General features: G+C 47.5%; 1 protein-coding gene across 1 annotated transcript in view; it reads left to right on the top strand.

The window, feature by feature from the left end:
- The window catches only part of ZFYVE26 (zinc finger FYVE-type containing 26), a 60,566-nt gene that overhangs the window by 37,964 nt on the left and 9,702 nt on the right, over positions 1 to 12,900 (top strand). The window contains 8 exon segments of the mRNA XM_028505932.2: positions 641 to 777; positions 2,753 to 2,784; positions 3,425 to 3,561; positions 4,491 to 4,711; positions 7,272 to 7,419; positions 7,655 to 7,864; positions 8,341 to 8,559; positions 12,690 to 12,887. Coding sequence (XP_028361733.1) covers positions 641 to 777; positions 2,753 to 2,784; positions 3,425 to 3,561; positions 4,491 to 4,711; positions 7,272 to 7,419; positions 7,655 to 7,864; positions 8,341 to 8,559; positions 12,690 to 12,887 — 1,302 coding nt within the window.

The raw sequence follows: 12,900 nt of genomic DNA, 5'->3' as shown, positions 1-12,900 counted from the left end.
CCCTCCTTGTTTATAAAAGAGATAACTTCATGTAATGAAATGAGGCATACTTGTAAAATGTGTTGAAAAAGAATACTTTTTCATCATCATTAATACTATGTAGAAATCTGGTCTGCCTTGGCTGAGAAAGTCACCCTTCCCCACTATTTGTTGCTGTATCTTTACATGTTGCTTCCACAGACAAGTAGAACTTACCAAGAACCATTACAAAACTGTCTATGACTTGGACACCTTTGCTTATCAGCTGAGAGATACTTTAAATCTCAGCTTCTTAAAGGCAAGCACTAGTGTGTTCTTTATCAACAGAGCTTCAAGCACCTAGTGGTTTTTTTTAATATATATTTTATTTATTTATCCTTAGAGAGACTGGGAGAGAGAGAGAAAGAGAGAAAAAGAAACATCAATGTGTGGTTGCCTCTTGTGCACCTCCTACTGGGGATCTGGCCTTCAACCCTGACTGGGAATTGAACTGGTGACTCTGGTTCATAGACTGGCACTCAGTCCACTGAGCCACACCATCCAGAGCATCACCTGGTGTTCTTAATAAGTCACAAGGACTGATACCAACGATAAATGGGTTAACAGTTATACTCAGTTCCCAAAATCTCACCTTCTCCTCCTTCCCGCTGACACTCCTCAGTTTAACAGACGTCACCATTGTCGCCGCTGTGGCCGGCTAGTGTGCAGTTCCTGCTCCACTAAGAAAATGGTTGTGGAAGGCTGCAGAGAGAACCCGACTCGCGTGTGTGACCAGTGCTATAGTTACTACAACAAAGAGTGAGTGTTCCCCAGTGGGGCTGCCACTGTTTACTGACCACTGCACCCCCCAGCAAGTCCTTACACTCCCAGCAGACTCACTATGGAGAGCGTCTCAAATCTGGAACAATTACAAAAAGTTTTAACTTAACACTCACACTGAAATGCCATTAACTCTACAGTGAAATGCTTGACGTTGGTCAGAGGAACTTGTAAGGAAGGAAATAGGAGTGAGAGGAAGCCAAGTTCAAGGCTCTTAAATGATGTTCACTCTGCGATCAGGACATTCAGTTCTACAGCCCATCCCTTGAGTGCAGTCACTGATCTCAGTTCATCAAGCTCCTGGCGTGTTTTAGAGCCACATTTGCTCCGTTTGGTCTCGGCTGGACTCAGAGGGACACGTTCATACCTGCTGAATGTTTGGACGTCCCTTTCATCAGCTCTTCCCCAGCTAGTCATCCTGGCTTGTTATCCATAATTAGAAGAGCCTTCCCACTAACCCTGTACTTTCCTACACACAGTTCACTTGATGACAGGTTCCAGAAACTGCTCATACTTCTGACAAGACAGATAAGGGCTGTGTTGGCTGGCCCAGTGTTGCTCAATTTTTCCCACTACTTCCTAGCAACAAAGGAGGTGGAACTAAGACTCCTAGAGCACATGAGCCAAAGCAACTACCCAAAAGCAAAATTACTTTGAATTCTGCATGTTTTACTTATAGACTTAAATAGATTTTACATTCTGCTCAATAGTGTAACAGCGTTTTTGTTTTTTTTTTTAAATGAGCATTTTTTGGCATTTTTTGCCACAATGATTACCAATCTTATAGGAAGGAAGATGTGCCCATGCTTATACTGCAGTTTCGGTGACCCTGGCTCACCACTGCCTCCCTCTGGGTGGGCATGGAGGAGTCACCTGTCTGCCATACTGCTGCGATTCGAGATGAGCAGTAGTATGCATGGGGATTCTTCCAGTCAATGGTCACTCCGCAACAATCACTTTGCTCTCAAGGAGCCCCCATTTTAGTCGGAGGATGGCCCACAAACAGACACAAAGTGACTAGATAAGTATAGTGGTCACGAGGGTTTCTGAGAGGTACGGCACCTGATCTGAGCCTCAGAGGATGAGAAGTTACTAGGAAAAGAAGCCAAAACAAAGCACGCCCAGAAGTGGGAGGAACAACTGCACATGTAAGAGTAAGGGTAGGAGGAAGTATGGGTGGTCGTTGGGAAAGTGCAGATAGGTAGGTGAGGGGCTAAGGTTCTCACCAGCGTACTTTGGACTTAGAGGCTGGCGGCTGAGCCAGAAGGACTTGGGAATGGCACACAGGCTGGGAGCTTGCCCTTCGGCAGCATGGGTTGGGGTTGACCAGCAGGCTTCTAATGCAGGTCACGATTTGTAGCCCAGATCAGGACTTGGGCTCTGGTTTGTGGCATCGGGACTCCGTGCATGGTGGTGCCATCTGAAGTTGACCACAATGCAGAGTGGGGAGGACTTTTATGGGCTGAGCATAGGTCATGGGTGGCAAGAGATGGTCTCTAGGGGTCACCAGGTCAGGTCACAAGGGGGCTTTGTCTACGAAACTGCAAATGTAGAATAGGTTTATCCTGGGGAGCTATTGAAGCATTTTAAGCTGAAGCATAATTTGACCAGATTTGCATTTTTAAAAACTTACTATAGCTGCAGAGTAAAGAATGGGTTGACAAAGTCAAGGAGACCAGTTGGGAATCTATTGAAAAGGCTGTACCAATAACTGATGAGGACCCTGTCTGAGGCAAGGATGAGGAGAAAGACGGGAACATTTAAAGACATAGTTAGAAGCTGGAGTGAGCAGGAAATGATGAGTGAGTGGCTATGAGAAGTGAGGGAGAGAAGAGTTTGGGTAATTTCCTGATATCTCACTCAGGTAAGAGAGTAAATGTCAATGCTATACAACAGGTTCAAAACAAAGAGGAGGAAAGATTCAGACATTTAATTTTTTTTCCTCTGTTTCCAGTGTACCAGAGGAGAATCCAGGACAGCCAGAAGGTATGGGTGAATCACATTCCCCGTGACTGTTTACATGCTCACATTAGCTTTTCCTTCAGTCTCAGCTACAGCTGATACCCTTAATGGCTACACAGCCCAACGGGTTGACCAAAGAAAATTCTTAGCATTGGAATCAAGTGATTTCCTTTAAAGTTTATCATCATATTCACCTGTCATCCTCACCAATTAGCTTCCTGCATTGAGAAGGCCAGTAACCAAAGAATTTGGTCCTTAACTTTTAGTAGGTTATTTCTTTTTTTTTTAACTCCTAGATTTCTGTTCACCATCATCCTACCTCCCAAAGGAGATACCCTCCTTCCCCCTAGTCAGTTACTATTAACAGTTTGGCCTATATCCATCCACAGAAGGGTAGTTTTTGAGTAGCCTGTGGGTCAGCCCTCTATGTACCTTTCAGGGCTGTACGACAAACACTGTAACACTCATCCCAGGTCACCCTTGGGTAGAGAGTTTGAGGTGCCTTAATGAAGGCACCTCCTAAAGGAAATGAAAAGGACCAAGGAAAGAGAAAGGGCACTCCAACAGCAGGCCAGAGTCTGCCTGCATCTCCCGCTGGCTCACTGGGGTGGGCGAGGCTGGCCCACTGGCCAGTGACTGACATGGATGGCACTTCTCGTCCCAGCGCCTGACAGCTCCAAGAGTGAAAGCCCTCCGTACTCAGCAGTGGTGAGAGTCCCCAAAGCACCTGAGGTGGAATGGATTTTGGACCTGAATGAGGAGGAAAATGAGCTGGTGCGGAACGAATTTTACTATGAGCAGGTAACAGCAATAAAAAATAGTGGCCATTAGAGTTCCTTTATGATGTGTATTGGTCTGGTAGGGAATGCATAGATAGGTAAACACAGCCTGACCTTTACTTGCTTAGTGTAACAATATGGGAGTTAAAATAAGTAGCCCAGGTAAGGCAGAAAATGAGGAGCATCTTGGGAAATGCAAAAGAAGAGATCCAGAAAGGCTTCATGCAAGAGGTAGCATTGAAGATGAGCCCTGGGAGAGCAGTAGGAGTTTGACAAACAGAAATGTGGGGGTTGTGAGGGGAGTGAGGATAGGGGAAGGACAAAGAGTGTAAAACTAAAACATCTGAGCACAGTGTCAGAAATTGCAAGGCATGATGGGGAATTGGAAACGGTTCTATTTTGAGGTATAGGATGCCAGTAGAGAGGTAGAAAAGGATTGAAATGGGCTATTGATATTTAGGGACTTGAATTCTGAAATAAGGAATATATACTTAGTAGGCATCAGGGACCAGGAAAGGTTTTGGAATGTGCTTTTGGAGCATTAATTTAGCAGCAGCGTGTCCAGTGACTTGAAGCAGAGGCTTCTCCAGGTGGTCAGACAAGCAAGGTGCGTGTCAGTCTGGGCCAGTACTAAGGAAGACCCGTGTTAGTAGGACAGCCGACTGGAGAAAGGTGGGACCTGTGGACATTCCCGGGAAGTAGGTAACACAGGAACACTGCCACTTTCTTCCCAGAAAGGTGACAAAACCTAGCAGCCAGAGCCTTGGTGGGGCTACTTAGGACATCTGAAACTTGTTTTGTTCCGCTTCTGCTTCGCTGTGGCATTTTGGCTCCTTGGCCAGTGTTTTTCTAGCTTTGTGCAGCAGGAAGAGTAATTCCCACTATCTGCCTCTGAAGAACGCTCCAGTCCCCAGACTCACACTGTCTCTCTCCCTCCTCCCCACTGGCCAGGCCCCCAGCGCCTCCCTGTGCATCGCCATCCTGAGTCTGCACCGGGACAGCGCTGCCTGTGGCCACCAGCTGATTGAGCACTGCTGCGGGCTGTCCCAGGGCCTCGCCAACCCGGAGGTGGACGCAGGGCTGCTCATAGACATCATGAAGCAGCTGCTCTTCAGCGCCAAGATGATGTTTGTCAAGGCCGGCCGCAGCCAGGACCTGGCTCTTTGTGACAGGTGGGTGGGGATACGCCTCTGTTCTCTTGCATGGCAGTCATTTCCATCCAGCCTCTTTTCCTGACCCCGCTGTGAGTTTTCACCTCACCATCCTTTCTGACAAGACATACTGAAATGTTTGCATCTCGGTTTGGTGTTCATGTAATGCTGTCACCAGATCACATGCGGTCTTCTTCACCCTGCCTTAGCAGTCTCAGTCCTTCCCTCTCTGTCCTGAGTGGATCCTCAGAGCAGAGTATTCTCTAGCTGTACCCAGTCAGAAAGAAGTGAAAGCCTCCAGCTGGCTTGTAAGTAGCATCAGTTTAGAGGAGCATTGAAGACTCTGGCTGATGGGTGCTTAAATCAGTTCAGGGGAATCTCTGTGGAACTTTCTGGCTTTTAAAGATGTGTCCTCCCGGAATGTCCAGTGCTTGCCCTTGAACAAAGTCTGCCCCACCTTTGACCAAATTCAGACTGTGGCCTCGGGGTTCTGAGTAAGTGAGCTATAAAGCACACTGGGGACCCATGTATCCCTGTGTCACGGGTAGGAATCTGAGTCACAGGGTAGAAATCTCTTTGGGAAAGGTGTGATTAAGCCTCAGGTCCCTTGCACAACCTGCTCTGCCTCCGCGCATTAACCCAACAGTGAAAACTCCCAGTTCCCAGCTTATCCACCCAGATGTGTGACTCATGCTGTGTGTTCCCAGCACTCGGTCCTAGCCAGACTGGGGAGCAGAGGGCCTACTTTTCTTCCTAAGTACCTTTGGGCGCTTGCTCAGAGCACTCGCCTGCAGACTCACCAGCCAGCAGAGAGTGCAGTGAATCTCAGCCTCACCGCTTCCGAGCTCTGTGACCTTAAACAAGTCCGTTAACCACTCTGGGCCTCAGTGTCCTCCTCTATAAAATGGGGACGATGATAATACTGATCTCCTAGGGCTGTTACGAGGATAAAGTGAGAATATCTGTGTAAAGGGCTAAGAATTAAGCCTACTATTCCAAAAATGTTAGCTTTATTATTTGTATTAACAAAAAGCAAAAGGTTGAGACAGGCAGAAGGAGGTGGCACAGAAAGTGGAAGGAAGTATTAAGGAGTTAATTTCACTGTTTTATCGCAAGAGGCATTAGATGCTACATCATTTTTCAAGTTGATAAATGAATCCATATGTATAACATGTTAAGTAAGGTTTTTAAAATAACCATGAAAAAAGTCAGAAATGGAGAAGAGGGAGGAAGAACAGAAACCCCTCCCTATAGCAAAAAAATAAATAAAACTTAAGGCAAAAATAAAAATATATCTAAATATATCTTGAATATCAGTAATGTAAGCGGAGTGAAGTTTTATTAAAAGAAAAAGATAGATTGGGTGGGGGAGGGCAAAATTAACACAAATTCCTACACCTCCTTCAAAATCTAAACTATAGATGGAGGAAACACCCGCTTCAGGCCGAGGGCAGCAGAGGTCAAGGGGGTCCTGCTTCAGTGGGGCTCTCACACACCCCACGCACCTTGGGCTTCGGCAGTGGCTTCACATTGCACGTTCTTCCTCCCCTACCCTGGGTTCAGATACACGCCCTCTGCCGTCTCTGTGCTGTTTTGCTGAGGGTGTGGATACATCTCCCATATGTGTTTAGAACTCCTGGTTTGCGGAGTATTTTTCTGTTGTTTTTAACTCTTATAAAACTCACACCACGTATTACAAATGAATAATACACAGTGACACCAAATTTGCTTTTACACACAATACTTCCCTTCTCCATTCACACTAGGTTGAGTGTCACTCAGGCACTGAATCCCTTTTCAGGGAAGTCGTCAGACAAGTCAGGATCCATAGGGTTTCTTGCCAGGAGTGTGATGTAAGAGTTGAGAACTCTGAGTTCAGGCAGCACTAGACAGAATAATCCACCCCTCTGGGCTTTCTGTCATTATAAGGTTTTTGCAATCACCAGGTGCCAGGAGCACATCAAAGGTGGCTGTCCTAGTAGGCTGCTACGAGAGCTCATCCTTAGCCCAGGGAGAGGAAGCCAAGTCCAGGAGACGAGAACCCAAGGGAAGAACCAGGAAGCCCCTGCCCAGCAGCGCCCCCAGGGAACGGCAGTGATGTGACCTCTGCACCGAACAGGAGCGCAGTCCATCGATGTGCTCTCTCCCAAACAGACAGGGTTCACAAGGACCAAAAAGCAAGCGGGTCACTTGTGAGCCTCCAACATTCAGTGTAGAGGCCGTGCCTCGAACAGAAGACCTGAGTGTCCCTACCCCACGTATTAATACCTAACATGTAATGAGTACCTGCAAAGTGTTCCAGACACTACCCTAAGCCTCTTACCTGGGTGATTTCATTTTCATATTCATTTTACAGATGAATAAACTAAAACAGAGAACAGTTAACTAATTCGCCTAAGATCATAGAGCTGCTAGTTGAGCTGCAGAATCTGACTCCGGAGCCTTCGCTCCTAGTGTCTGTGTACATCCCGGTTCTCGTTATCCCATGTCACGTGGGGAAGGAAACAGAAAACCTTTAAGCAGCAACTGTTCTTAGTAAGACTCTGTGGAGCCTCACTGCCTTGTCCTCTGCCTCCCGTAGCTACATCAGCAAGGTGGACGTCCTGAATATTTTAGTTGCTGCTGCCTATCGCCATGTGCCGTCTCTGGATCAGCTCTTGCAGCCGGCCGCAGTGACCAGGCTAAGGAACCAGCTTTTGGAAGCTGAGTACTACCAACTAGGCGTTGAGGTGAGGCAAAGACAAAGCCTACCCCTACCTCACTGTAGTGAATTGCCTCTGCCTAGCCTTGCAAACAGGGACTGCCATCTCTCAGTTGTTCTTGGCCGTGGGAAGTATCTAGGGCATGACCAGTTTGCGGAGGTTGGGGGTGGGGAGAGATGATGGCAACCAGGGGACTTAATAGGTCCTGGGGACTCTCAGGCCTTGACAGAGGTACCTCTAAAAGGAGCAGTTTTTCCTCCAGGTCTCCACAAAGACTGGGCTTGACACCTGTGGGGCGTGGCACGCTTGGGGGATGGCCTGCCTCAAAGCTGGGAACCTCACCGCAGCTCGGGAGAAGTTCAGTCGCTGCCTGAAGCCCCCCTTCGACATCAATCAGCTGAGCCATGGCTCGAGACTGGTCCTGGACGTGGTTGAGTACCTGGAGTCCACAGTGAGGCCACTGCTGTCCTTGGTGAGAGCACGGCAGGTGGAGGCCCGGCTCGGGGAGGGAGGCCCAGGAGCAGTAATGACCTGGGGAAAAGATCCACTTCCACTCAGCTGACGGGGCGGTCCTGGCTCAGAGCTGCCAGGCTTGGATTTTGTTCTTTCTATTTTATGCATTTGGATAAATAACTGTATATGGCAAAATAAGTAATACAGGGTCAATTTTTTTTAAAGCAAACTACAAAAAATGTTTTTAAGTGATAAAAATCACATATGATCTCATACCCAGACTTAAGTAGTATTTAGATTTTGGTGAACTTTCTGTTATGTTTTTGAATGACAATTGGTGTTACCCAGTTTTCTAATACATAGAATTTTGTATCCTGCCTATTTTTCTACCTTTACAACTGTATCATGAGCATTTTTCCACGTTGTTAAATATTGTTTGAAAGTAATAATTTTCAGGGGCTGCTGAAATTTTTCCCTCCCACTCTCTCCTGTCAGCAAGACGATGATTACTTGGCCACCTTGAAAGAACTGGAAGCTACCCTTCGGACCCAGAGCCTCTCTCTGGAGGTGATTCCTGAAGGGAAGGTCACGAGCAACACCTACTACCAAGAATGCCTCTTCTACCTGCACAACTACAGCACCAGCCTGGCCGTCATCAGCTTCTACGTGAGGCACGGCTGCCTGCGGGAAGCCCTGCTGCACCTGCTCGACAAGGTGGGACGCAGGCACAGCTCCCAGTGTGGGAGCGCCAGCTGTGCCTTCCCGGTTGGCCACTCGGCTTCTGGGGGATGGTGGGGGGACCGATAGCTCCTTTACACTAAACCCAGTGTTGAGCTATGGGATCACCTCTGGCAGAGTCAGGTCAAAATGGAAAACTCTGTCTACACAAGTCACGATGTGATGGGTGTGCAGCCAGTCCTAATGGGGATCCCAGTTTGCCTTTCTGACCGGCAGTGACAAATTTCAGTTCTTCTCCCAGAGCATACAGCAGAATCGAGTATTAGTTCAGAGCCTGGTCTCTGGAATAAGATGTTTGGGCAAATTGCTTAACCTCTCTGTTTCCACACACCTTGCACCTGCCCTGGGACTGTGTCCTGCTGCTGACCCAGCTGCTGGCCCACTCAGAGCTGTTACCACAGGGACCAGGAATCCCCCACGGCGCACACCCTATATTTGAGCCCCGGAATCCAATGGGAGGCGGCTGTGCTCTCCTGACCCCCCTCCCACCCACCCCCACCTGGCATTGCTGGCCTCCCCCCACAGCAGGCCGAGGCACCCTGAGGGCTTTTCATCTTCAGAGCCTTTGTTAAGCAAAGTTAAGCCAAGTCTGGCCTCTGTCTCACCATGACCCTGTGGCACTCCCTCTTTTATTAGAATGTTCCATGAAAACTTCATGAGGAATTGGCTGATTCATACCAAATTTCATATAAAATTAGAGGACCTCAAGGTGTACTTCAATTTCAGTCTGCCACCCTAATTCAAAATGGCAGCCAGTGGCAGTGTGCAAATACAGGCAGACCTGCCTTGGAGGGTTGCTCCAGGTGAGGTCAGGGGCTCCCAGGGCCTCAGTCTCTGTGCCCCTCCCTACAGGGCGATGAGAGGGAAATGCTTCACTTCGCTACACTGCCTTTAGCTGCCACCTGGGCCTTAGCTACAAACCTGGTCTCCAGAAGAATGCCAAAGCTATATTATTTGGAGTTTAATTGCTAACTTTTTCCTTTCCCTTGTTTCCAAATGAGTTTGGAGGTAAATCTGCTTTTCTCAAGCACGGAGAATGGAAATCACCCAGTTCCGTTTCTTACTAGCTAATGACTAGTCCAGAGGGTTAAGCTGCTTACTTACTTATCTTGCTGTGAGCTGACCACAGCGTCCCCGTACTTTGCATTCGTCAGAGCCAGGATGGAAGCTTCCTTCCCATCTCCTGTAATCACAATTACCCTTGAACTGAAATACCTTGCCTCCATTCTCAGGCAGGCTGAAAACAACAGAGAAAAACACACAGTGACAACCGTGAGTAAATGCCTAGGTCACAGAAGGTGTTATGCCCTTCTCACCCTTCACCTACCACACTGCCCCAGAATGAGCTTTCTGAAACACGAATACGTGTTATTTATGTTACTCGTTATTCACACTGTTCTCCCTATAAGGCCTTCCCCATGGCCATAGGACGACATCCAAATGCCTTAGCAGGCATGCAGGACCCATCAGGATTAGGTCCCTTATTTCTCCAGCGTATTTCACCACAGCTCCTACCTATACCCTACATTGCAGATTTACCAAATCACTTGAATTTTCCTGATTGCACCATGTACCACTTTCTCACCTCCACGAGTCTGAACGTTCTCTTCCCTCTACCTACAATACACCGGCCCCTCCTTGTTTCCTCTGAGCATATACATCTGTCTTCTCAGACTCTCTGTTGCATGTTCACAGAACAGGCGAGTAATGTTAATAATCCCTTCCTTTCATCACCCTTATCCCTAGGTCACAGCTCTGTCATTGCGTTTTTCCCACTGGACTTCGCCTGTTTGTTTACCATTGTGTCTGCCCATCTGGACCGAGAAGGCCTGTGTTTTACTCATCTGTATCTTCAGACACCTGGCCTAGTGCCACTTCAATGAATGAACGAGTAGATAGATGAATTGATGAAATGAAAGTCCTTGATGTGTTGCTCCTCTGAGGAATTACATCTTTCCTATGGAGATGACACTTCTGCTTCTTCAAGTCTGTCCCACAAGGTGTAGGTTAGGTCTGGCTTCTCAGGTAGAACAGCCAGAAACAGGAAAGAGTCACCGTCTGTGCATGTTCTCAAAGCCCGGGTCTTATCCGCTTCTAAGCAGCTCATGCCCAGTGCCACTGGGCCACCGTGGTTATACTACCATGAGCATAAGCCAAATTTTACTCTCCCTTGCCATCTTTTACTCTCCATTAGTTCCTCCTGATCTAAAATCTAAATGCCAAAATGATTTTCTTTTCTATGACTGTGTAATAGGGGTTTATGGCTCAAGGTCTCTGAACCACAGATGAGCTTCAGAAGTAAGGAGGTTAGTATATTGTATACTTTCCTGAAGAGTTACATAATGTTTATCCTTCATTCATTCATCCAAGAAGTATTTGTTATAGCCGAAACTATGCAGGACACTAAAGATACAGGAGCGAAAAAAACAGACACAAATACCTACCCTCATAAAACTTACATAATAGGGGAGAGAGAGACAATAAGCCAGATAAATAAAATATATTGCATAGGTCATGAGTAATAACAAGAAAAATAGGAGCAGGGAAAGAGGTGGGTTGTGCAATTTTAGCTAGGGTGCCAAGGGGAGATGACATCTGAGGAAAGGCCTAAAGTGGGCAGGAGTGAGCCATGCAGACTGTGGAGGAAGCGCAGTCCAGGTGGAGGGACCAGCAAAGGTCAGGGTGGCTAGAGCAGGTTGAGCTGAGGATGGGTGGGAACAGATAAGGTCAGAAAGGCAGCAGGAGCCAGCTCACATAAGGCCTGGTGGACATGTGAGGACTTGGGCTTTGCGATGAGTGACGGAGAAAAGCATGGGAGCATTTTGACCAGAAGAATAACGTGATCTGACTTACATTTTACAGAATGACTCAGGTTGGATTAGTGGCTTTGGACAAAAGAAAGGCAAAAGTGGAAGATGGGAGACCAAGCACATGGTGATGATGGCTTGGGCCAGGGTGGACAATAGAGGTGGCGAGAAGTGCTCAGATCCCTCCGCACTCTGCATGTGCTTTGATAGCAGAGCCAATAGAGTTTGCTGATGAATTTTGCATGGGGGCGGGGGATGACTGAGGATTTTGACCTGAACAACTAGAAGAACAAAATCTCCACCTAAGAAAGAGAAGACTGCAGAAAGAGCAGATTTGGACGAAGCAATCCCCAGCACAGTTTTAGATGTAGTTGGTTTACTAGGTGCCTGAGAGGACGTGTTGAACAGGCAGTTGGATATCAGCTGGGTATATGGTGCCGGAGTTCAGGAGGAATAGACAGGCCGGAAACGGGTTTGGGCATAGTCGGCAGGTAGGCAGTATTTAAAGCACCGAGGCTGTATGAAGTCACCAAGAGAATGATGATAGGTAGAAAAATGAACAGATTTCTCCTAAGCCCTGGGCAGATGAGGAGAATCAGCAAAGGAGATTGAGAATAAGTAGCCAGAAAAGTAGAGATAAAACCTGGGGAGGGTGGTATCCTGGAAGCAAAAATAAAGAAAATTTTTCAAGGAGGAGGAAGCCATCAGCTGTATCAAAAGCTGTCAATAGATCAGACAGAAAACAAGGACCAAGCATTAACTTTTAGATCTAATACTATGGAGGTCACTGGTGACCCCAGGGACAGTTTCAGTGGAGCTGTGGGTACAAAACTAGGTAAGAGTGGGTTCAAGAGAAGAATCCCAGAAGATAACAGGAGACGGGGAACACAGGTGACTCTGTGAGGGATCTTTCAGTGAAGGGCAGGAGGCAATGGAACGGTTGTGAGCTTGGGATTCACAAAGGCATCTGTGACACCCAAAAGGTCTAGGACAGGAGTGTCAAACTCATTTTCACTGGGGGCCACATCAGCCTCTCAGTTGCCTTCAAAGGGCCGAACGTAATTGTAGGACTGTATAGATGTAACTACTCCTTAACAGTTAGGCGAGAGCTCGATGTTGCCACTGGGTAGAAACAAGGTGCCAGGCTGGATAAAACAAGATGAAGGGCCGGGTGCAGCCCACAGGCCTTGTGTTTGCCACCTGTGGACTAGGAGGATGCAGAAGGAAATTCAGAATGGGTGCCGGGCAGCACCAGACCCAGGCTCAAGACTTGTGACTTTCTGCTTTGTCCTGCTGCAGGAGAGTCCTCCAGAAGTCTTCATAGAAGGCATTTTCCAGCCAAGCTATAAAAGTGGAAAGCTACACGTTTTGGAAAACTTGCTAGAATCCATTGATGCACCCTTGGAGAGCTGGGGAGAGTACTTGCTCGCTGCCTGCCAACATTTACAGAAGAAGAACTACTACCACATTCTGTACGAACTGCAGCAGTTCATGAAGGTAAGAGTGGACC

Source organism: Phyllostomus discolor, chromosome 1 (assembly GCF_004126475.2).
Source record: "Phyllostomus discolor isolate MPI-MPIP mPhyDis1 chromosome 1, mPhyDis1.pri.v3, whole genome shotgun sequence".
NCBI lineage: Eukaryota > Metazoa > Chordata > Mammalia > Chiroptera > Phyllostomidae > Phyllostomus > Phyllostomus discolor.
The sequence above is the reverse complement of the archived record's forward strand: the minus strand, read 5'-3'. Positions and strand labels throughout refer to the sequence as shown.